This window comes from Stegostoma tigrinum, chromosome 15, assembly GCF_030684315.1.
Source record: "Stegostoma tigrinum isolate sSteTig4 chromosome 15, sSteTig4.hap1, whole genome shotgun sequence".
NCBI classification, from domain to species: domain Eukaryota; kingdom Metazoa; phylum Chordata; class Chondrichthyes; order Orectolobiformes; family Stegostomatidae; genus Stegostoma; species Stegostoma tigrinum.
This window is the reverse complement of record NC_081368.1, coordinates 59290533-59317492: the sequence shown is the minus strand read 5'-3', so window position 1 is coordinate 59317492 and position 26960 is coordinate 59290533. Positions and strand designations below refer to the sequence as shown.

At 40.4% G+C, this 26960-nt stretch overlaps 1 protein-coding gene across 4 annotated transcripts in view; it reads left to right on the top strand.

Moving 5' to 3' along the window:
• The window catches only part of pcdh19 (protocadherin 19), a 115298-nt gene extending 88617 nt beyond the window's left edge, over positions 1-26681 (top strand). For all 4 annotated transcript variants that reach the window (XM_048544720.2, XM_048544721.2, XM_048544723.2 and 1 more), the window contains one exon: positions 25798-26681. In XM_048544720.2, coding sequence (XP_048400677.2) covers positions 25798-26393 — 596 coding nt within the window. In that variant the 3' untranslated portion in view covers positions 26394-26681. The remainder of the gene's footprint in view (positions 1-25797) is intronic.
• Positions 26682-26960: the final 279 nt, after the last annotated feature.

The following is a 26960-nucleotide window of genomic DNA, read 5'->3' as shown; positions in this document are numbered from 1 at the left end:
TTACCAGTCAGAGCTAATGGGAAACTGTGTACAGCCTGTGGCAGAGTTTTACCTGTCAGCATGTCACTGACGAGTACGAGTAATAACTCTCAGAAAGGCATGCTGAGACTGCACCAACCTAAATGTGCCAGATGTCTGACATTAATCTACTGTGTAGTATTTTGTAACAAGTTGCTCACTCTAAAAAAAAATAAAAAAGGCATGTTTTCCATACAGGAAGACAACAATCTTCCCGGTAGCTTTATCAAATGGTTTATTACACCTTTCTGCCCATGAGTCTTTTGGAGATGGGCAATTGAGCACATTGTTAATGCGAGTGATGAATATTTTTCACCTGCTGTGTGAGCTGAGAATGCATGGATAAACTGAGGGCTTTCACTGGACTTGTGCAAGCAGCTATATGGAGCACCAGTATAGTTTTGACCACTATAAGAACTAAAAGGTTTATTTAAAAACCAAAAGAACTGCGAATGCTGTAAATCAGTTCTGAGGAAGGGTCACTTGATGCAAAATGTTAACTCTGACTTCTCTCCACAGATGCAGTCAGACCCGCTGAGCTTTTCCAGCAATTTCTGTTCTCGTAAAAGATTTAGTTGTTATCTTCCTCCCTTTCGCTTAAATCTGAAGTCACTGGGATTATTTTTAACGATCCGTGCAGTGGATGGCTATCTATTTAAACCTCTTTTAATGAATGGAAGTGGAAAAGAGACAGGATGAAAAGTGGGAAGTCTAGTCCACTGCCACCCAAATTGGACCAGTTGAAAATGATCCTTTGAATCTTGAATCCAAGCGCTTTAGTGTAAGATTATTGACACAAAAACACTGAAACAGATACAAGAAAGTCTTGGATATGTTTTTATTTCTGAATAGTGCTGTATAAGCCCGAGTCATACTTTGCGTCATGGTTGCCTTCCAGAAATTTTATCTAGTTCTATGACTGCCCAGTAAAGTGGTACCAAAACCAGAAATTGCTGGAGGAGCTCAACTGGTTTAGCAGCATCTGTGGAGAGAGAAGAGAGTCAATATTTTGGATCCAGTGATTCTTCTTCAGAATATCTTCTTCTCTGAGCCTGAAATGTTAAATTTGCTTTCTCTGCAGATGCTGCCACACCTGCTGAGTTTCTCCAGCAAATTCTGTTTCTGTTTCGGATTTCCAACTCCACAGTTCTTTGTGTTTTGTTGATTTATCCTAATGTTTTCAGTTGAAAGCCTTGATTTCAATGTTTAAATTTCTCCTAGTTCTCTCTAAAATTCAATCAATGCAAAATATAAAAATTACATTGGTATGGAATCTTTAAACATAAAACACAAGAAAAATCAGGAGCAAAAAAAGGCCATATGGCCTTTTAAAACTTATAATTTATTACAACAAATGTCTGTACCTTAACTTCCACCAATACTTTGAACACTCCTAGTGTTTGTTTCCTGTATTCTACAAAACAGATTGTACCAAATACTTAGTATTGAATAAAGAAGTTCTTCCTGATATTTCTACGTAAATCCGTGTTTGAGTAATTTTCAGCCATGACCTCTGGCATTACATTGAAATAATATTTCAGTTTTACTGTATCAACACCATTTAATATACATTTTTTAATGATTACTCTACCCTGCTCCTTGACAGTTTTCTTTCCAGACTGTAACCATCGGATTTCTGTCATCTCTCCTCAAATCTCATCTCTCGAATTTCCAACTTTCTGTGATGTAGTATCTTTTGCAATAAGTGTGGTCTGACTGGTATCTCAGAATACTTCAAAGCAGCCCCTGTAACCCTGTCCTGATCTAGTTACATGTTCTGACGTTATATTCAGTTTTTTTTTAAAAAGTGGTTTTGCAATGCTTATCCATTTCTGAACTTAACAATGTTAATGTTTGTTTGTTATTTGGGCTGTGCAGTGTAAGTGTTCTGTAAACCTTTTTCTGCATCCTGTGTCTCGATTGTTCAATCGGTTTGAGCATTGTCAGCAAATCTGATTTGGTTGGAGTCAGGGAGCTGAGACTATGCTGTGTCTATGACTCAGCTGTAGCAGAGTGAGTGAGTGGGTTGGAGCAGAGCTCGATGACATAACGCAGCCATTTTAAAATCATATAATCTGTCTTTACACCTCCATCATTAATTACTACGTTCACATTTCCAAAGAAAACTGGATTTTCTCAATCTGTTTTGTAGAATAGAGGAAACAAATGCTAGGAGTGTTCAAAGTATTGGTAGATGTTAAGATACAAACATTTGTTGAAATAAATTACAAGTTTTAAAAAGCCAAATGGCCTTTTTTTGCTCCTGATTTTTCTTGTGTTTTATGTTTAAAGATTCTGTACCAATCTAATTTTTATATTTTGCATTGATTGAATTTTAGAGAGAACCAGGAGAAATTTAAACAGTTCAGTGGCACCCATTTAAGTTATTGCTATTCAGTTATTTCTCTGTCTTAATTCTTATAATAGCTCCCGTTCATTTCCTTAGAATTGATTGCAGTCTAATGAAAATGTAATTGTCCGAATCAGACTTGTCACCAAACATTCCACACCACCCCCTCGAATGTTGCTGAATGCTTGACTTTTCCTGTGAAATTTCACTCTTGCTCTGCAATTTTTCTGCAAAGCTGACCAAATTTCTTGAAATACTCTTCAGCAGGCACTATATTGGAAAACCAGTGTAATGTTCCATTTAGCATTATCAGCTAGACCCATTTCTAGGGATGTGTGTACATTCTTTGTTAAGTAGACATTGTCTAATGCATTTGAAATGGATCCTAGATAAACTGTCACCTACACTATATCTGATTAAATAATGCAATCTGACCAGCACTCTATTCAATGTTATGTGTTTTATCTAGTTAATTATCTACAGTTTAAGGTGAATTATGTCGGAAATCATGGTCTAGTGAGTAAATGCAGCTCTCCAAATCCATTATTTATATATTTTACTTAAAGCACAAAATTTGGTCATTAACATTTTGTCTATCAGTTCATGTGAGAGTAATTTTTCGGCAGTATTGCAGCCATAAAAGACATCAGCTTCAGTTGAAAAAATGCACAAGCCAGATGAAATTTACTCCAGGCTGTTGAGTGAGATAAGGGAGGAAATAGCAGAGCCGCTGGCAGTAATTTTCAATGCCTCTGGCCACAGGGGAGCTACCTGAGGACTGGAGGGCAGCCAGTGTGGTACAGTTATTCAAGAAGGGCAAGGGATAAACCAGGAAACCACAGGCCAGACAGTCTGTTTCTCAAGTGGTGGGGAAACTATTGGAACGAATTCTGAGGGACAGAATTAAGCTGCATTTGAAGAGGCAGGGATTAATCAAGAACAGCTTCCTTAAGGGGAGGTCTGTCTGAACAGCTTGATTGAATTTTTCAAAGAGGTGACCAAGTGTGTAGATGAGGGCAATGCATTCGATATAGGCTACTTGGAATTCAGCAAGGTTTTGGTAAGATCTCGCATGGGTGACTCTCAGTGAAGATAAGAACCTGCGGGATCCAAGGAAATCTGACTAATTGGAAACAGAATTAGCTGAGTGTGACCAGAAGCAGAGCATGATGATCAAGGACTGTTTCTATGACTGGAAGCCTGTATCCAGTGGAGTTATTTAGTGATCAGTGTTGGGGTCCTTTAAGTTTATAAACAATTCATAAACATTTATAAACGATTTAACTTGAATGTGAGAGGATTGATCAGTCAGTTCACTGTGAATATTAAAATAAGTGAGGTTGGAAATAGTCATAGAATCATGGAATCTCTATTGTGTGGAAGGAAGCCATTTGGCCCATCAACGGCACAGCGATCCTCCGAAAAAACATCACATCCCCGACCCTATTACCATAACCCTGCATTTACTATGGCTAACCCACCCACCCTGCACATCCTGGGACACTATGGGACAAATTAGCATGGCCAGTGCACCTAATCTGCACATCTTTGGACTGTTGGAGGAAACCGTAGTACCTAGCAGAAACCCATGTAGGCACTGGGAGAACACAAAAATTCCACACAGTCAACACTGCTGCCTCACAGCATGAGAGACCTGGGTTCAATTCCAGCCTTGGGTGATTGTCTATATGGAGTTTGCATGGTTCTGCCTGCTCCTTTGTGGGCTCCTCCTGGGAGCTCCAGCTTCCAAAAATGTGCAAATCAGGTGCATTGGTGATGCTGACTTGTCCCTGTGACTGAAGATGTACAGGCTAGGTGAGTTACCCATGGGAAATGGTGAAGGGGATAGCTTTAGATTTCATAACAATATAGATGGGCTGATCAGCGGCAAATGGAATTCAATCCAAATAAATGAGGTGATGCGCTTTGGCACAACAAACAAAATAAGGGAATAAATTATGAACAGTAGGATCCTGGGAATCACCAAGGATCAGAGAGACCTTGGCATGCATGTTCCTTGTCCACTAAGCTAGAGGGACAGGTAGATAAAGTATTTAGCAAGGCCTATGGGAGGTAATGACCTAGTGGCTTTATTGCTGGATTGTTATTGCAGAAGCCCAGTTAACGGTCTGGGGACCTGGGTTCAAAACTGCAACAGCAGATTGTGGAATTTGAATTCAATAAATAACTGGAATTAAGATTCTAATGAAGATGATGAATCCATTGATTGTGAAGAAAAACCCACCCGGTTCACCTATGTCCTTACCTGGTCTGGCCTACACGTGGCACCAGACCCACAGCTCTTAACTTTTTGCTGGGCAATTAGGGATGGGCAATAAATGTTGGCCGAGCCAGCGACGCCCTCATCCTGTGAATGAATTAAAGAAAAATCTGTCTTTATTAGCTGAAGCTTAGGAGCAGGGGTTTATGCTGGTACTGTATAAAAGGGTGGTTAGGCCAAAGTTAGAGTATTGTGTGCAGTTATGGAATCACAGTATTGGAAGAAAGCGATGCACTGGAGATGGTGCAGATGAAATTAACCAGGGTATTCCCTTAGCTGGAGATTTTTATTTATGAAGAGAGATTGGAAGGACGGAGGTTGGAGCAGAGCAAACTAAGTTGGGACATGATTGAGATATATCCTGTTATGAACAGGAAAGACAAAATAGGCAGGAAGGGACTTTTCCTCTTGATGAAGGGACCAGTAGCTGAAGGACATAGATTTAAGGTAAGGGGCAGGCGATTTAGATGTGATGTGAGAAAAATTGTTTTCACCCAGAAGGAAGTGAGAATCTGGAACTCACTGCTTGTAAGGGTGGTAAAAGGCAGAAACCCTCACATTTAAGAAGTATTTAGATGTACGCTTGTGATACTGAGGCATACAAGGCAATGGGCCAAGTACTAGGAAATGGAATTATATTAGCTCGGTGACTGCTTTTGACCAGTGCAGACAGGGTGGCCAGAAGGCCTTTTCTATGCTGTAGACCTCTGAATGTCTTATCTCTTCATTGACATGAAATTTGGAGCTACTGATGAGAATACACAAGCTCAAAAAAACTGCAGTAGGGAGAAATGTAGGATGAATGAAGACATGCCTGCTGGTTCCAGATTGCTAGCCTTGGGTTGTTTACAGTATCCGCAGTTCTTTTGGTTTTTATTGGATTATTAACATGTGCCCACTGCAGTCCTCAATGTGCATGAATGTGCAGTCATTAGCTGACTCTATATATATCCAGGGAAATTTATTTGGCATGGATAAATTGCCTTTCCTAGGTTAGCATTTGATATCTTTTTGAGTGGTTCTTCCATTAGCTAATTTTCAGAGACGCCCACCCACTTTTGAGTACAGTATAATCCTTATGTGGTAATGCATAAGAAAATTTTGCAATGTGAATGTTAGTCCACAGACTGCGTTTTATTATGTCCTGTGAATTTTTTTTAAAAATTAGAGAACTTTAGAGCTGAAATCTGAGACTCCATCATACATCATATATCAATTGTTTTTTTTTAAGTACTTGAGGGTTTCTCATCCTTTAATCAATTTAACAGATATTTCCATTTACAAATTATTCACAACATTCCATTGAACAAGATTTGGAAGATAATTTTCTCGCAGCTTATTTACCTTCAGTGAGTCAATGAACAGGGCACTGCTGTATTCACATTTACAGTAATCTTAAAATTAATGATTAAATTGCATTTGAAGTTATTATTCTGATGCAAAAAAATTCTACTTTCAAAGTTTTAAGGTGGTGTATGACAATAGTAGCATGTTTTAATCTGATCAGCATAAAACATGGTCCTTCTGGAGTATTCAGGACAACACATTTTTCCTTCACACAAAAGCTGTTGTGTGTAACTGGTCACTCACCACGTTATTAGCAATTTCCAGAGCACTGTTGAAGATCAGACTGGTAATCAGGCAGTTCTGAGACTTTTCAGTCAGTTCAACAGCTTGGAATGGACAAAATGTCCGTAATCTTGTTTGACAAAGCGTTTTGTGCACTGCATTCTGCTTGATCTGTCTGAAGGAGATTTCAGAGGCAATCACATTCTTTTACAAAGGAACAATAGGCTGGATTTTATGTGTCCTCGCTGGATAGATTTGTGGTGGGGTTTGTACATCCTGCTGGTTAGCTCAACACCTTCCCAATCAGCTCTGAACTCACCACCATAACTGGATTGGGTGGGTGAGTGGGTGCCACATGGTTGCCCTCATATCATATTAGCCTGAATATTACCACAGAATCCCTACAGTTTGGAAAATAGGCCATTCGGCCCATCAAGTGCACACGGATCATCCAAACAGCGCTCCACCCAGAACCATTCCATCCCTGTGACCCTGCATTTCCCACAGCCAGTCCACTTAACCTGCATATCTTTGGACTGTGGGAGGAAACTGGAACACCCAGAGGGAGCCCACGCAGACAACGGGGAGAATGTGCAAACTTCACACAGACGGTCGCCCGAGGGTGGAATGGAAACTGGGTGCCTGGCGCTGTGTGGCACCAGTGCTAACCACTGATCTACCATGTTACGTGGTAATACATTGGCTTAGGCAGTCTGGATGGAGTGGACAGACCATTTATAATGACCTACACAAAAAAGAAGAAAGGATGGTGGGAGCAATGCCATGTGGGCGTCAAGGGCAACAACCCCCTCCCACCCCACAAACAGGCTATCCAGCTTCCTTGCAGGGGTTCAAGTAAATAGTTCCTTGAAAGTTGCGTCACAGTAGACAGGTGGTAAAGAAGGTATTTGGCACGCCTGCCTTCATTGCTCAGATCATTGAGTATAGAAATTGGGATGATGTGTTGAAATTGTACGAAACATTGGTTAGGCCACTTTTGGAGTACTCTGTATCTGCTGTAGGAAGGATATTATTAAATTGGAGAGGGTACAGAAATGATTTATCAGGATGTTACTAGGACTGAGGGTTTTGAGTTAAAAGGAGAGGCTCAATAGGCTGGGACACTTTTCACTAAATTGTAGGAGGTTATAGAGTGTAGGATCCTGATAGATATTTATAAAATTGTGAGGGGGATAGATAAGCTGAATAGCAAAGGTCTTTTCCCTAGGGTAAGGTAGTTCAAAACTGGAGGCCATAATTTTAAGGTGAGAGGAGAAACATTTTAGAGGGACCTGAGAGGCAACCTTTTCACACAGAGGATGGTTTGTATGTCGAATGAACTGCCAGAGGAAGTGTAGATGCCGGTACAGTTACAAAATTTAAAAGACATTCAGACAGGTACATGATTAGCAAAGATTTAGAAGGATATGGGCAGGGCACAGGCAAATGGGACTAGTTTAGTTTGGGGAAACCTGGTCAGCATGAATAAGTTGGACCGAAGGGTCTGTTTCTGTGCTGTATGACTCTATGCCTTTCCGAATCTGGTCTCTCAACCTGCTCTGCTCTGTTCTGAGCTCTAGGATCTCTCCTCATCATAAAAAACTCCAGGCCCTACCTTCTGATGGCAGCTAGGATCCACCTCGGCCCTTTACGCAAAATACCTGCAGCACCCTGACTGACTTCTGGCATTGTCAGGAGTGGTCGAGCTGCCGTCCCAATCAGATTGGTCAGCAGCTCCTGAGGGTGAGACGTCCTCCTAAGTGATAGGTGAAGGCCCCACTATTAACACTTCCCTCAGTGTTTCATGGCGGCGGGGTGGGCTTGCAAGAATCAAGTCAGCTTCCAGCCAACCTTCCTTTGGGAGGGAGTGGCCTAATATCCAGCAGATTGTTTCTTCCATATCATGCTAGTAAAAGTTCTTATAGAACAAGTATTAGTTTACTTGTAGCCTTCTGGTAACATTATAGCATTCCTATAAAAGGCAATATTTGGCTTTCTTTGATTTTCCCAAAATGATTACTCACGGTTTCTGCACATTGGAGTCCCAGATTTGATCCACCTTTGTCAGATTAGCATACTGGTCAGAAGAGCAGGCGAGGTAACTAAAGGGAAGGAAGAATGCTGAGCAGGGAGAAGGAGGAGTGTGCTGAAGATGCTCAAGTGAGGAAGAGATGTTTAAACAATGAAGGATATGTTGTGCATTTGTCTTAGCAAGCAAGAGTTAAATTTCAGGTGTGGCACAGAGGTCATGTGAGGAAATTATACAGATTGGAGAAAAGAACCACCTTAAACTGCAATGAGTTGAAGTACTTGTGTGAATAATGGAAGCGGGCTTACTTAAATGGAAACTCTTAGCCTCCTGTTAGCACAGGCAGTCTGATGTTCACACAGTCAATAAAAATAGTTAATGAATAAGAAAACACAGGGACAGCTTGAGGGGAAACCTTGCTCAGACCTCTGCCTTTTTTTCACTGAATAAAAAATACTTTCCTCTAGTTCCGTCGTTTATGTTGCAAAAGGTGAGAGATTGCGAGGACGGGAATGTCATCATTTATTGTACTATCCAGTCACAGTACCTAGTGCTGCAAAGCCTTGCAATCACTGATGTTGCTGAATGTATCAGAGAGACTTGTTTTGATTAATTGCCATGAACAGAGTTTCATATGGCACAACATGGTGTAAAATTGGAATTTAACCATGCATGTTCCATATCGTCAACATGGCGGATGTGAGAAGTATTTGGGGGAATATAGTTACGTGACACTGACAACTATTTTTCCAAAACAGCGGGAATGCTTCCAATCAGAAAAGTAGACTTGGCCCAGGATTATGTCAACAAAGTGCCATTCCAAGCATTCAAACTAGAAATCTACACCACTTAATGCACTCTCTTTTATATTCCTTATATAATTACATTGAAAATTTAAAGTGCCACCAACATGCATGGATACCACATACAATTCAGATGAAGCTGTTATTGGTGAAATCCAACAGTGTCACTTTAAGAGAATTTTCAAATCAAACAGGGATGTTTTTCATCAAAGCCAGAACATCCATGCAACATTAGTATTTGTTGAGACTAGTTTAATCAGAGAGCCACATTTACTGGCATTTCTCATGGTTGCCTCTGATTGCTTTGTATGCAAGAATTAAGAACGTAACAACAGTCAGATTTAGAGTAGGAGCAGAGCAGGCCATTCAGCCCCTTAACCCTGCTCCACTCCTCATCAAGGTCATGGCTGATCACAATTGCATCTCCACATCCTGCCTACCCTTAATAAGCTTTCATCCCCTTGCTCAACATGAATCTGTCTATCTCTCCCTTAAAAATATTCAGTCACTCTACTACCACCAGCTTTTCAATATTTCATCTAACATCTGTTTTTAATGGGTGAGCCTTAATTTTTAACGACACATGCAATTCTAGATTCTCCCATAAGACTAATCACCCTCATTTACTTGTCATCCTCCCAAAGGATCTTAATTATTTCAAACCAATTACCCCTTACTGCTCTAAACTCCTGCAGCTACGAGTCTACCTTTTCCTCCATTTCCTCGTAAGGCCTTTTCTGATATTAGTTTGGTAAACCTTCTCTGAACTGTCTCCAACTTACATCCTTCCTCAATTAGGAAGACCAATACTGTGCACAGTCCTCCACATACAGTGTCCTACATAACTGAAATGCATCCTCTATTTTTGCATTCAAATCTCCTATAAATAACATTACATTAGATTTCCCAATTACTGCAGTACCAGCACACTAACCTGCAATTCATGCACAAAGACACCCAAATCCCTTTGCAACTCAGAGCTCTGAAATTTCTAACTATGTGGATAATATACTTTTTATTTTTTATGCCAAAATGAATAATTCCACAGTTTTCCATATTGTAATCTATTTGTCACATCTTTACACACTCCCTTAACCTTTTTATCTCCTTTACCAACTCTCCTTAATCCTCTTCACAAATTACTTCCCTGTCTTCATTTTCTTACATTGATTGACTATCCCGTTTGCCCTGCACTACACCTCACCCAGGATGCCAGGCTCTTTATCTCACTTTTCCAGCCCAGTCTTTTGTCCTCCCCATGCTCCTGCACTCTTCCGTATGCTGATCTACTCCAGAACCCTTCTTCATTATTAACTTGCCCGTGGAGCTGCTGAGTCTTTGGGCAAAATGACATTCTCCCTCTTCCCTCCATTGTGCGGTACAGTTAGACAAGGAAATTAATTGATTTTCCGCTCTATTGCACAAAACTTGATTGACACTTAACACATCTTATGATTGTGAACAAGTGTCATAAGACTCTCAAGTGCTGCCGACTTTATCCAAGAGCAGAACTTCATTAAAAACTGTTTCACACTAATGTGTATTCATGGCATGCCAGTGTACCACAATTACCTCAGGCCGGAACAGTGCTCAACATGTTGCAAACACTCCATCTTAACCCATTGTCAAGAAATTGAAATTTTATATATCCCACCTAATTAAGTCACCCCAAAGCCAAATCACGTGCTCTGGTATGGTCCTTAAAATCTCTCCTTTGATATCAATGCAGATAAAACCTAAACAATGCAGGTCTAGGAGAAACAAGACTTTGTGATAATACAGGACTGTTGACAGCATCAGGAATTTGACAGCCAATTAAATATTTTTAAAATGATAGTCACTGATGTAAACTAGGAAATACTGCAGCTAGTTGGCACAGACCACACTCCCATAAACAATGCGATAATGACTGGATAATCTACTTTGGCAATAGTCATTGAGAGACACATATTTGGTAACATACAAAGGAAATCTCCTCAGTTCTTCAAAGCAATGTCCATGGGATGTATCACTAAACTGATCAGAGCTGGTTTAATACTCCATTTCATAGGCAGGAACTCAGAGAGTGAAACTTGCCCTGAGAATTGAACTAGAATTTCAGATTTTCTCCAACAGTTTCCTGAACCAACAAACCTCTCACTGAGTGACATGAGTGATGCCATTGAACCACATCTGACACCCACAGGTATTTTGGGGCTTCAAAAAGTACAGGCAAATAGACACTTGGACCAAACTCCAGATTCCAGTTTAAGCACAAGTGTAGCCTTAAATCTCTGTCACTTGCTTTCCAGTCGGCATATATTAGCTGAGAAAATCTTACAGTATTTCCAGTGAAACTTCTAACAACCATTTGAAAACCTTAATTTATTGAAGGCAGATGTGGAACTCTGTTTTAGTCCTGGCTGCAAGCCTAACCAGCTAAGCATTTAAGCTTTTCTGCCTTTGCATCTCCAGTTGTGATATACAACCTCAAAAAAATTGGTGACATCATGTACACTTTACAGCAATGACCAGATTTTGGCTGGCATTCAGTGTCATTCATGATTTCGAAATTTGTTCTCAAGTTCCCACTGCTCCTCCTGACACCTCTGCATGCCTGCAGCAGGACATGTGATGGTCTTTCTGAGCTTCTGACGGAACTGAATGGTAAAGCATTCAAACCACATTGGGAATCAGGACACCAAAGCCCCCACTGAAAACGCAACCTCCAGTTTGGTTTCATGGTAGGGTGTTTTTGTTTTACTTTTTTTCAGATGGTTCTTTCAGTGGGAGATGGCGTCAGAAGTTTCTGGGATAATAATGGTGCATTTGTGGTGCCCGTCATTATTTGTTTGTAAGCCAAATGCAGTAATTTTGCAGTGAACATTTCATGCAGTACAATTGGTAAAATGAAGTGTCTGATTAACATCGGAAGTCATGCAAGGTGCACCATTTCAGCAATTTTTGGTCCAATCTCATTCTCTGTTTTGGCGCTGTCAAAGTTTTGATGTCACCGATGCCCAATTTTTACAGGGTAAAAAGAATGGAAAATTGCACAGCGGCTGCAGCATACAGCTTTAAAACTCCATTTATGCATCACGATAAATGTACAGCTTGGTAATAAATTACTCTGCATTTTATCTGGATTATGATTGAATAAGAAATTCTATCAACTATGGCAAAAAAAAGTCAGTTTGCAAATCTTTCTTGCCACAGCCCATTTAATCACTCATTCAGCCACCTGAAGAAAATAGCAGGGGGAAAAGCATGTGTATTTATATACCAACGTGATTAGACTTCTGAATTCCTTCACACTTGAGTCAAAAATCTACAAATTGCTGTTATTAGGTGAAATTTGACAGTGGGTTATTTACGTTGCTGAGCAGAACAAGATGAATGGCTGTGCAAATGTTTTTGTACTTTTGCATTTAAATGTTGCAGTTGAAGAGGAATTCAGCATACTGGGCATAGTATCCAAAAGGTGAATGAAGGATTTGGTAAGATAGATAGGGAAATTTGATTTAATCTGATGGTAAAGAGGAGCATAACCTTAAAAATAGAGCTAGGCCACTCGGCAGTGAAGTCACTCCTTCAGGTAAAGAGGAATGGAAATCTGGACCTACTCCCTCAAAAAGCTGTTGAGGCTAGATCAATTGAAAATATCAACATGGAGGCTGACATTTTTTTGTTCAATAAAGACTTGAACTGATGTTGAACCAAGGAGAGTAACTGGAGTTACATTGCAGACAATGTTTTAAATATCCTCTCGTTGAATGTGGGCAACTCAGGCAAGGCCAACAATTGTTCCTGTTCCCTAATTGCTCTTGAAAATTAAATAGTTGAAGAAGTTAAATGGCTTACATACCTGCTGCAATGGCTGGAAATGCAAGAAGGTATTTTCATGTGATTAACTTGCAACAGAATTGGCAAAATGCATTCAGGCTGTTGGGAGATGGATTGATAAAGTGAGCATTCACTGTAGCATGAAAAGAGGTTGCCTTCCTTAGGCTGCAGTTTGTCTTAGCTAGTGAGCAAAGCAGAGAATCACGTATTTACTTATATATTCAGTGCTGTGCCTGAAGAGAGATTGCTTGATGCAAGATGTCAAAAGTTGAAAATGTGTTCCATTTTCTCGCACTGTTAGTATTGAGAAACAGACAAATTTGTTAATAAAATAAATAAATTGCAGAATATATCTGGGGTTGCCTAAATTGATTCACTGCATCAAATTTTTATTTTTGATTTGAGATGGGATTCCGAACTCAGGTTAATCAGTGTTGGTAAATGAAGTCCCATGTTTTGTGTGTCTGTCAAGCATTTCCAGGTCAGATATTAAAAGAATACAGGTCTTTCAACTATGCCGCAGCCATGCACCTTAACCCTAATCTTAAACTGCCTAGAGCAGCACTGTGGCTCATTTAATTTCACCAGTAACCCAATGGCACTCCTGAATAAAGCTATTAATCTATTGCTTATTGCTGAACTGTAGGTAGTTCTGTACTGTGTGGATTTGTACTGAATTAGAACCAGACCAAGTGAACACATTACAGGTTTAAGAACCTTATTTGTGTTGGTTGAGGAAGAGACTCCCTTTTTTCACTCTGAACTGAATAGAAACACTGCACTTTTGTGAAAGGACCATCTTGCAAATCTCAGCACTTGCCACTCTTCATTCAATCAACATTTTACCCCTGGCATTAGCAGCACAAACAATTGATTGAGATAACAAGGCGTAGAGCTGGATGAACACAGCAGTCCAAGCAGCATCAGAGGAGCAGGAAGGCTGAAGTTTTGGGCCAAAACATCAGCCTTCCTGCTCCTCTGATGCTGCTTGGCCTGCTGTGTTCATCCAGCTCTACGCCTTGCTATCTCAGATTCTCCAGCATGTGCAATTCCTACTATGTCTCACAAACAATTGATTACCTGTTTCATTTGAGTGGAGAAGGTGATTTTTGTGAAGTACTCATCGTTTATCATACATGAATTACAAAGCTGGCCTAACTCCTGGAAAAAAAAGTCTGCTGTTCCCATTGTGCCATCTTTTTACTCATTTTGAGTAAAATGTATCATTTATAAATCTGGGAGATGCTTTCAATCCGACATCACTACCAGACTTAAGGAAACACAAGCCTGTCACCCAATGCCACTTTGAAACTACAAATCAAAGTGATGCAAGCTATGATTTCCCATTGGTTTTCTGCCACACTGCAAAGCACAGCATATGTATCAAGCTGTAGTTTGATACTTCCTAATCACTGGAGTCCTTTAAGGCCAAGATGCCATGGAGATATTCTGGATCAGTAGACTCAAGCTGAAATTGACCAGCCATATGAATTAAGTTCCTGCCTATCTCAGTCACTGACACCAGTGGAAAATATATAGTTATTACTTCCTAAGATGTTCTTATTGTTGGGTCTCCACAATTAGGCATTCGAACACAGGTCACAAAGCCAGCAGCCCAAACACCGGAATTACCCAGAAACAGGATATTTTTCTCTCCTAATACCAACCCGCAACAGAGTAAATGCAGGAATGAAGAGGCCATGCTTGAGCTAGTCAAATAGGACTTAACATCGGACAGTATCTGCAATAGTTACCTGTGTCCATTGCAGTGCATTGAAATCTGCACTCCCTCGATCCTCCCTATTCTTCAGACTCAAGGCTGCCCACTCCACTAGTTGGGAACATTCTTGTTGCTATCCCAGTTGCTTTTATTGGTTTTGATCAGAAGGAAATGTTTTTCCCTGTCTGCCTTATTGAAGTCCAAATGCATGCTCTTTTCCTGCAAGAATCACTCTGCAACTTTTAAATCTTTAATGTTTCTGCCGATATCGATTGTAAGGATTTGTGCCATGCAAGCGTTCCATATCCCATGATCTGAAGCCCTGGTCATTTTGATGACGCTGGTGATGAAGACGCAGTGTGTGACAGAGGCAACTTGTGTAAAGGAGTTGATCACAAAATATGGCAGGGTCTCAGTCCTGAAGATACAGGGTGCTGTACCTGTAGAGAAATTGCCAGACAGCGAACAAGACCAGGTTCGCTCTCTGCATCAATAACTGCATTGGTATAATTTTAATGGCGTGGTTGACCAATCATAGCAATCAATTATTCCACAAAAGTCTCACACCGACATTTATAATACAGAAGGAGGCCATTCAACTCATCAAAATCTCTTGTGTCAAACAATTCAAAACTGAATTCCTCTTCCATGCTTTCTTCCCCAGAGCAGTGATTTTTTCTGTGCTTTAAAAATATTTTCAACATTTTCCTTAAATGTTAAAATTGACTCTGCTGCCACAACTTTGTGGTAAAGCAGTCCATACTTTAACTAACTTGTGTAAAACAATCTCCTAACCTCTCCCTTTCCTCTCGCTGTGAAGGCAGTTCCCCTGCTTGCAAATGGGTTCTGTTCTTGAGTTTGTTCACAAATCAACTTGTACACAAGTTGGAACACAGTGCAGGACAATATAAAACAGCTGTTCACAACTATAATCACTCGTATGTCAGACCTTTAAAATTACACTCCTGTATGGGATTGTATTTAAAAGTATGAATGCTCATAAGTAGGTGTCTGGAAATCGGAGACTTCCTGTAATGATGTGAGGGCATTCCTATTTGTGGATTGCTTTGAAATCCAGAGATAGCAAAGTCACCTGTTCATCCCAAGCTTGCTGCATTTGATAGATGCCATATCTCCACTTAGTCATAAGCTGTGTTCCAAAATGTTATTTTCAATGATGCCACAAGCCTACTAATTTTTCTGGAATCTACTTATACCACAGTGCATTCACCATTATAACAACAATGCAGAATTGACATTGATGAAGATGATTCTGCAGTGCAGCACAGACAAAAAGTACCTGCCTGGGAAGAATTGTATCTATAATTCTGACCTCTGTTCTGGAAGGTTATTAGCCCCCAGGATGGAATGTATTTTTAAAAAATTGAACCTTGAAGGATCAATGGAAGTATCACTCCAAAATACAACAGGAGATGACTTTACCTTTATCACGATGTTCATGATACACTCTCAAACCTTTACTTTGCATAATTACCGTCACTATGTTGTCAGAAAGGTAAAAGCTGTCCAGCATTCCTACACTGAATGAGTGCAGGAACAAGTTCAGAAAATATCTCTTATATTTTCATATAATCCTCTTACATCACTGATATCCACTGTAGCTGGGCTACAAGTAGGTCCTACAAATGCTACTGTGTAACCAACCAGTAGAGTGATATCTCAAGTTAACATTTAGATATTCTCACTATCTGAAAGGAAAAAAGTCAGCTCCATTCAACAGCTCTCTGAAAGGCTATCATAGAAATTATAAATTAGCACATCTTTTGTATACTCTATAGACTGTACATTTTACAGTCATCGTCTGTACACAATCACATGTTTGAACAGTCGGCAGCAAATAATGTTTTTACTGTTAAACTCAATTGGTGAGAGGGCTAGAGTATAGTAAAGAGTTACATTAGGGGTGCAGGTTCAATCCCTTTCCTGGCTGTGCTAGTACATGGGGGCTGTCTTTTTGTTTTATCCGTGCTGGATATGGAGTGGCGTTCCTCAAGTCATGCATAAAACCACTTGTCTCTTTAACAGAGCGAGATGTTTATGGCCCCTTGTGGACTATGGCTAATTACCTCACTTTGGTAAAAGAAAACATTATAATTTGATAGATTGTGTCACAACAACACTCAGTAACTGAATGTGTTTTGCCCAAATGAAGTAGTCTACCTTGTACTGGGTCACTTGTAATGAGTTGTAATTGTTAAATCAATTATTCTGTTAATTATGTTGCAGCTTCTTGGATATTAACATTGTTCAACAAAATATTTTAACAGGCGTTTTCAGTATCTAAACACTTGAACTCCAAGTATTATTTGCTTAAAAAATAAGGGCTAATCAAAATTTGCACCTTTATATGAATGCTGACCAGTTTAACGTCACAACCATTTGGATGAATAGTTTCCAGTTTTCGTATGCTAACCACCAAACATTGAATTACTCTTTATAGATAAAAATTTCAATTAATAGCATATTTTGCCAATGCATATATTTTGCTACCTGCATTCATGTAAGTGTTCATCATTGGATTATTAGACCAGATTTCTCTTTTAAACATTTAAACTGGTTATCTATTGATAATGAAGAGGAAGCTCTGATTTTAGTTCAAGATGGGAGTTGTGTGGCTGTGTACATATTGCAGATCTCAGTGATGAGAAGCCTAGAAACTCCTAACTGTTAAGCTACCTCTATTATGATCCTATTAGTGTCCTACCCAACCCAGTGAGAAACAGCAACAAAGTGGGTTCAGCATAGAATGATTAAACAGGAGAATTCACAGAACTTTCTGGGCCTCTTCTGGACTGGCTTCTCTTCCTGTTTGGTTGCTGTAAAGGGAAAACCAGAATGATGGCATCATCAGGGTATGATCTGTATCTTTAACAAAGAACACAACTAGCTTCCAGTGGATGTCCATCTTGTCTGCTGTAGTTGCAGACAAGGCTCATGTGAGCAATTAGGTGGATTTAATATTGACCCTCATTTGACAAATAGAGGTCTGCTTAGCATCCTCCCATGGGCTTACCTTCTTTAAATTTGAGATATTGGGCCACGATAGGATATCAGGTGCATTATCCAAAATGCTGGAACTACTAAACAATGTGCTACGTAAATTAGGAATGTTTTAAAAGCAACACTGTTGTTTCTTTTTTAATCATGCTGGGATTTGAATGTTGATGAACTGTCTAGCAGTAATTGTGCATCCCTTATTGACCTTGAGAAGGTGGTTGAAAGCTATTTCTTGAATCAGTGCAGCCCATATTGTTCTGTTAGGAAAGAAGTTCCCGGAATTGGAGCCAGTGAAATTGGAAGAATCAATATATATTTTCAAGGCAGGATAGTATGTGTCTGAGGAAGGAACTTGCAGAAGGTGCCATTCCCTTGTGTCTGCTGCTGTTATCCTTCTAGCTGAGAGAAGAATTGAGTTTGGAACGTTCTATCAAAGGAGACTCACTGAGTTGCTGGTGTAGATGGTGCATGCTGCTGTCGGTATGTACTGATGGTAGAGAGAATGAATGTTTAAAATAGTGGATGGGGTGTCAAACAAACAGATCACTTCGTCTTAGGTGGTGTTGACCTTCTTGAGTGTTGTTGGAGCTGCATTCACCGAGGCAAGTTGGGAATGGTCCAACAAACACTTGACATGGGTCTCGTACATGCAGGCATAATATGGAAGACAGAGTTGAATTTATTCATTGCAAAATTATCAGCCTTGAACTACTCTTATAGCCACAGTACTCCTGTGGCTACTATAGATTCTGGTCATCAGTAACTCCCACATGATGTTGTTTGCTGCACCATTTGTAATGGCATTGAATGTCAAGGGGATGGTTAGATTTTCTCGTGTAGGAGATGCCACCATCTAGCACTTGGTTTGATGTGGAAGTTACTTGATACTTTCAGCCCCAGCTTGAGCATTTCGCAGGTCTTTCTGGTTGTGGGCTTTAACTACTTCAGTATTTGAGGTACTGAATGCTGTATATTCACCGATGAATATCACCACTCCTTTTCTCACGCTGGAAGGAAAGTGCTGCTCCCTTTGCTTGCTTTATGCGATTTTGAATGTGGCAGGAGTTGGAATGATAGGTAGCAGTAGCTCGTCGGAGCTTCTGCCAGCCCTTTGAGGGATTTATAGAAAGCTAACAGGCATGTAAGTCCCACTACGGTATTTAGTCATTTAGAGGCCAAAATAAAGCTACAGAAAATTGTTGCCATGGGACACTTCCTTGATGAAAACATTTAGTGATGCCCTTGGGATTAGGGATGGGCAATTAATACATGCCTAGCCAGGGATGCCCACATGTTGTGAGTGGACAAAAAAATACTTAGGACCATATCTGTAATGAGATCTGGATCCAAGTGACCCCTGGTAGAACTAAAATGATCATTTGTACGTAAGTTATTGATAGCACTCAGTGACATCTTTCATAATTTTACTGATGAGCAAGAGTAGACGACTAGGGTGGTTTGAGTTTGCTCAGCTTTTTATAGACAGGGCAAACTTAAATAATTTTGAGCATTGCTGGCTAGATGCCAATGTACTAGCTACACCGAAACAGTGTCGCCAACAGCACAGCTAGTTCTTGAATCTTAGATACTTCAGCGACGGTGTTCTTAAGATGCAAAGCCTTTGTGATATCCAGTGCCACCAACCCCATCTTGATAGTTTATGGACTGAACCAAATTAGTTGAAGACTGGCAATAGGAATCTCAAGGGTAGGGTGAGATGGATTGTCATCTCCACACGTCTGTCTGATTTTGGTTCCAAATACTTCAGGTTTGTCTTTTGCTGGGTCCCTCCATCATTGAGGATGGGGATACTTGTGAAGCACTCTTTCTTGGTTGGTCTTTTTATTGCTCACTAACACACGTGACTGGATATGGCAAGACTTAAATCAGTTCTGTTGGTTGTGAGATCATCAGAATCCTGCTTACAGCATACAGCTTCCACTGTTATAGTCCTATGTTGTCACTTTACCAAGTTAGCATCTCATTTTTCAGAACGCTTGACGCTGCTCACGCGCACTCCTACACTCTCGTCAAACCAGGGTTATCCACTGGCTTACTGATAATGATGCTATGAGGAATTTGCCAGACATGACGGTACGGATTTTTACTTCCAACCAATTCACAGCACTGAATCTATCCTACTTAACACAGTATTGACACACATAATATCAATACAGGAGTTTGTCTCCACAAGGACTGTGTAGTCACCGTTCATACCAATGTTACCACAAGTGCTAGGTGAAGCCAGTTTTTATCGTATTAGAATAATCCTGTAAATCGGTAGACGAGATCAACTAAATTTTCCCTACCTTGTGATAATTACATCTGTTTGGTAACTGTCTTTCTACGTAACTTCACATCTAAAAGAAGTTTAGCATGCCTTATTGCCATTTGTCACTACATCCTCATCATTCTGAAAACTCCAGTGCAGCTTTTATTCATGTGTTGCTTCTACCTTGAAATGAGCCAGGATTAGTCCATGTACATATTTTAATGTCACTCCCCATACTTATTTCGTGAGATTTTGGCAATATCTCGGGATTTGAAATGACGGAAAGCAGTATGTACTAAGAGCTCCTTTGAAGGACTCATGGAAAAGTAACAGGCATCTGAGTTCTGGTGCAGTATTTTTTTCATTTAGAGGCTAAAACAAGAACAAAAGGAATAAGGAGCATTTTATCTAAGAAGGAGCAACCCACAGAATTCTTAACACACTGTTCCTCGTTCTCAACTCTCCTGTGACCTCCCATGTAGTGCCTGTTACAAATGGTTAAACCAGATTGTCCAGAAGCTCATAATTTAAATAAAATTCAGGGTCCTCATAAGCCAAATGCACTGTTTATCCTCACAATCACCAGAGTTGTTGAATTAGCAATAAATATTTTGAGCTTTTATCAAAAAGCATTTTATGCTTTATAACCTTTTCCGAGCAGTACAGTTGTGAAATACTTTGGCTTTAGGCAAGTGTATGCGTAATTTGTCAACATAATACATCTCTGAGATCTTTGTAAGAGATTTTAAAGTATTAAGTGGTAACCAAGAATGACTATTTTTGCATATTAATGTAATATCCAGGAGCAGTAGCTCTATGAATATTTTTGACAGCTGCTAAATAAGCAAAATATTTGCATCATTCAGCTAATTATTCTACTTGGGCTTACTGTCAAGCGAATCAGAAGAAATGTTTGCTGAAACTTTTAACTCTTTTCAGGGCTAAAATACTTCTTCTCTAGTGTATATTTTTTAATTAGATATGCCCTAGAACTAACTGATGGTTACAGGATTATTCTAATACAATAAAAACTGGCTTCACCTCGCACTTCCTAATGAGTCAACATCACATTTTCCTTAAACCCAGCAAGAACTGCAGATGCTGGAGTCAGAGACAACACAGTGTGGAGCTGGAGGTACACAGCAGGCCAGGTAGCATCTGAGGAGCAGAAAAGCTGACATTTCGAGCCGAGACCCTTCTTCAGAACTCATTAGGAAGTGCTGGGTGAAGACAATTTTTATTGTATTAGAATAACCCCATAACTATCAGTTAGCCATAGGGCATGTCTAATTTAAAATAAACAAGCATTTACAATGGAATAAAAGCATTTTTCATGCTAGAATGTGCAATACAGCCCTGAAAAGAGGTGAAATTTTTCTGAGGAAAGGCCTGGCTCGAAACGTCAACTTTCCTGTTCCTCTGCTCCTGCCTGACCTGCCGTGTTCCTCCATCATATTTTGTTCACCAGTTTTTAAAGTAATGAATCTCCAGTTTATGGTGGGTTAGGTAATTCTGTTATGGAAAAGCATGAATGCATGTAGAGAGTGTCGAGATTTTGTTTACAAGAATGCAGCATCTTTGTGTGATCTAAGTGATAAGGCAAAAATCCTTGCAGTTTGCTTTTCTGCTCAATAACGTTAAAAGTACAACACGCTGGGCTGGGTTTTGCCTCCCCATTACGTGTGATTTCATGGGAGAAACATAAGATATTATCTTCCCAATCACCTCTAAATTTACCCACCATAATGTGACCTGCCCAGCAAAGTTCAGTGACTAATTACAGGACAGTTGAGCTTATTGCCAAGCTAATTTTACTCTAAAAAGCCCCTTTGTTTTTGTTCAGCAATTTAAAAGTTATTTTTCGACAGCTGATCGCTGGCTTTTGCTTCTTTTTTTAATATTACAGGGATAATTCCATTTTCCTGGTGGAGATCCTTGCCTGGATAGAACACATGCTAACGCGAAATAATATGTTTAGTTTAATTTCAATATGATCATAAAATGGCATGCAGCCAATGCTCCAATCCACTATTGCCCATAAGCGATAGCAAGGTCAGAACATGCCTTCAGTAATGTGCACATAGTGCACAGGGAGCTGCACAATAAGCCACTATTAAGTATTTTGTCCCTCAACCCCAGGTAAAACAGTTACTCTATCTTGTTTCCTTGACATAACATGCCAAGGGATGCAATAAGTGCTGAATTATCTTAATGGTATTCATTGTTATTGAATATCCATGACAGAAATGCCATGTCAATCAGTATTCCCATCTCAGTGAATCTCTGGGGCCCATTCCAAACAGAAAACAGTTTGTTCTGTGCAGTCAACCAATTCATCTGGCCACTGGGGAGGAAGACTTAATAAAACATCACAGGAAGTATTAAAGCCTGCTCTCCCCTAAATTCTTTAACAGTTTGCTCCTGCGGGAAAGGGATCGTTTTTACCTTAATGGAATACTGACTGATAAACGTTTTGAATTTTTTTTTGTGCGACGGAACCTATTCCAGAAGTAAATAGAAGTCTTCTAATTGACAAATTTATATTGACACTAAAATGCTTAAGGGCAACAGATAGTAGGTTAATGCATAGATGAATGCAAAGCTGTTTGCACGTCTCTGTAATAGGACCAAGAGCATAGTGTTGAACCTTACAGATGATAAACATCACTGGTCATGGATTCGTGATAATGTATATATAAAATATATATTCACATATATTAATATATAATACTGCAATTAAGCAAAATGGATGGCCCTAGCTTGCTGATGAACACCATTCTTTGTGAAACACAATTATTGTACAATTAAACATGAGGAGGATTTAAATTTTAGCCCGAGAAAGATTTTAAATTCTCTTTGCTTATATAATTAGTTAACTTGTGAGCCAAATCCAGCGAAGTTGGGGGATATATGTACGGAAGGTGATGGTAGATGCCAGAGTCAGTTCATTAATTGGCATCAGTGGGAGGTGGGCTCGAAGTCACTCTCTTGGGTAAACTAATCCAGTTGTGAGCGGCATTTTCTGAAATCAGTGATCTCTAGCCAGCATTGCTGAGCAGCTGCCTACTGAAAGTGTCTTATCAAAGTTGCTGTAATATAAAGGGCCAGCACGTGCACCATAGCAGGAATCATCTGGTTTGTCTATTACTCACCTACTACATGCACATTTAACTCCACAAATCTGCATGCTTGTGTCCCAATGCTAATCAGCATAATGACACAAATAATTGTGAACAACTGTCCATATATCGATTCCAAGAACCAGTTGGTCTCCTCACAAATTTTGCTGAAAGCAACTGAGCATTTAATCTCAAAAGTAAGCATTTTAAGACAATGACCAAGCAAAATAATCAGCATCCTTGGTGGCACAGGGGTATGGTTTGCCCAATGATACTCATCATGACATGCAAGTGCCAATGTTGGACTGAATGGACAGAGTCAGTGGTCACAGTACACCAGGTTAGAGTCCAACAGGCTCATTTGAAATCACAAGCTTTCAGAACATAGCCTCTTGGTCAGGTGAAATGAGAGAGAAGAGTACACAAAACTGAAAATTTATAGGCAGAGAGATTAAGGGCGGAGGGATCAAAAGATCATACAAATGGTGTGACTGGAATGTCGAGTAGTAAGTCTCTGCAGGTGACCAGGAGGATCAGATGGTGTGAGTAAAGTGTCAACAGCTGACTAACAAGCGAAGGGATGACCTATAATCCGATGAAATGAGGCAGTGAGATAATTACAAAGAATTAAAAATAAGGTGTTGCTGGAGACAAATTAAATGCCTGGAATAACATGATAGGCATAAGAGCCACATGTCAAGGATCTAACCAAAGTAATAAGTAATCCAAAACTGATTAAGGTAGAGCGATCATAAAAATTTATCCAGGTGATGCTGTCAAAACAGATCAATAAGGAAAGTTTTACAGATACAGAACACTGTGTGGTGGGATCAGTTGTAGTGTGACGTGAACTCAAGATCATGGTTGAGGCTGTCTTCAAGGCTACTGAACATCGGCTATCAGTTTCTGCTGGGTGGTTCTGTGTTGGTATATATCTCAAAGGCCTTCTTGGAGGACACTTACCCAGTGATCAGAAGCTGAATGTCATTGACTGCTGAAGTGTTCCCACACTAGGAGGAAACATCCCTGTCTGGTGATTGTTACGCAGTGTCCACTCATCTGTTGCCGTAGCGTCTAAATGGTCTTCGCCAATATACCATAGTTGCCTGCAGTGTATGAGGTAGACAACTTTGGCCAAGTCACATGAGTGTCTACCATGTACATGGTGGGTGGTGTTCCCATGTGTGACTGTAGTAACTGCAACAACGTTCTCCTCCTCAACCTCATGAGAAGACAGGCACAGAATACGACCAATAGAGTACTCTTTGTCATCCAGTACTAGCCCAGAGCGGAGAGACTACACCATGTTCTTTGCAGCCTTTGACATGTCATCAACGATGACAAGCATCTCGCCAAATCCATCCCCACAGCTCCATTTCTCGCCTTCAGACAACAACCAAAGTTTAAACAGACCATTGACAGTGGCCAACCTCCCATCCTTCAGGAAAACATTGTCTACAGCACCACACAATCCTGCCATGGCAGCTTCTGCAAGAAATGGCAGATCCTCGACACGGATACTACCATTGCACGTGGGAATGCCACCCACCATGTGCATGCCAGATAGTCATGTGACTGTGCCAGTGTTGTCGACCTCATACCTGCAGGCAAGGATGTCCCAAGGCACGGTGTATTGACAAGATTGTGCTACAATAATGGATGAATGGAGACCGCGCAACAATCGCCAGACAGGAATGTTCCCTCCCAGTCAGGGAACACTTCAGTGGTCAAGGACATTAAGTCTTCGATCTTCGGGGGCGCACCCTCCAAGACAGGCATCAAGATACACAGCAATGCAGAATCACTGAACAGAAACTGACAACTAAGTTATGTACCCATGAAGACAGCCTCAGTTGTGATCTTGAGTTCATGTTGCATGTGAACCCACCATACTGTTCTGTATCTGTAAAACCTTCCTTACTGTCCTGTTTTGACACCATTACATTGGTAAATTGCTATGATCTCTCTACCTTAGTTAGTTTGTAGAGTTTTGGATTACTAGCTACTTTGGTTCGACCCTCAGCATGCGATCTTCGCCAATATACCATAGTTGCCTGCAGTGTATGAGGTACCTTCAACAAGAGAACTTTTAATGTCATCTAGCCTCTTTGTCAAAAAGCAATTCCCTTCAATTCAGTCTGTAGTGTATCTTACGGCCAAAGCACTACAGCATACTCATACACAGTATTCAGAGGAGGTGAATCTTCATTTCAATCCATTTTATAGCTATCATGTTATCCCAGTCATTTAGTTTGTCACCTGCACCACCTTATTTTTAATTCTTTGTAATTATCTCACTGCCTCATTTAATCAGACTATAGGTCATCCCTTTGCTTGCTATTCAGCTGTTGATACTTTACTCACACCATCTGATACTCTTGGTCACCTGCAGAGACTTAGTATTCGACATTCCAATCACACCAATTGTATGATCCTTTGATCTCTTCGCCCTCGATGTCTCTGCCCATAAATTCTGTGTCTGTGCACTCTTCTGCCTCACTTCACATGACAAAAGGGCCACGCTCAGAAAGCTTGTGATTTCAAATAAACCTTTCAGACCATAGCCCTGGTGTCGTGTGACTTCTATGAGACTGATCAGTTTTCACATTCACGGGCACTGACACTGTAAGACCTTCAAATGTGTGTGTCACTGTCTTTGGGAGCAACAGCAAGTAGGAAAGAGTAGTGCAGGCTATTAACCAAGTTTTTTTTTGACCAGGTCCCGGAACATAAAGATAAAATTGCCTGTGTTATTCAAAATAATAATGTTATTTCATTATCTTGCTACCTCCCCAGATCAGAACGAACATTTTACCTGCATAGAGGAATGCCGGATTTTAGGTCACTCAGACAGATGTTGGATGCCACGGGTCGCCGTAGCAAGCCGTGCCAAATCGCCCGAACGTGGAAAAAATGTTATTGCACTGTCGATAGAGACCACCACTGTGGACTCTGAACCCTATGAGAATGGCAGCTCAAAGAGAACTTTTGCAACTTTTGGCAAAGACCCCAGGGATCGCATCACTGAGAATGATAAAACAGATTTAAAAGGAAAGAGGACATTTGATCTACCCATCTGTAGCCCGAAAGTGAACGGCTCAGTCTCCAGCAGCCAGGAAACCAGTAATGGTATTGACATTTCAAGTCCTGCCAGCACACCTGTGCATTTGGGCAGCCCCTTGTCTAACAGGCCTGCAGTCACGTACTCTGTGATGCACTGCCCAGTAACGTGTGATCTCGACCGACCTTTCAATCCGGCCTCCTCACATCTGTCAGAGCCAGGATCCAGGGAAGCAGACTCAGAGCATGTCCAAGAGATCAACCACGTCCTGCACGATTGCAGGGAAAAGGACTCACCAGGCATTAAACGAATACAGGACATTGTGCTGTGATCAGTGGGCACCACCCATAATGCAGATAAATATTAACACCTTGACAGTTTGTTTCTCGCCTTCCTTCAATTTCATAAATGGCTGTATTTAAATGCTTTTTTTTCCTAAGTGTACTTTTTACTCCCAATATTTTTTGACATTTTTCACTGGCATAGACAGAGTGGGGAAACTCTTAGCATTTGACCTCCCATGCAATTCCAAAATTAAATTCACCAAAATCAGATCATATTAGATCAAACTACATTCAACCAGAGACAAGATAACAAGTGTGAAGCTGGATGAACACAGCAGGCCAAGCAGCATCTCAGGAGCACAAAAGCTGACATTTCGGGCCTACACCCTTCATCAGAGATGAAGACCCTCTCTGATGAAGGGTCTAAGCCCAAAACGTCAGCTTTTGTGCTCCTGAGATGCTGCTTGGCCTGCTGTGTTCATCCAGCTTCACACTTTGTTATCTTGGATTCTCCAGCATCTGCAGTTCCCATTATCTTTTTCATCCAGATACAGTTGTTTCAGATGCATTGAAGGGCATTCTGTGCAGGCCAGTGTAAGTTATAGCAAGCTTCA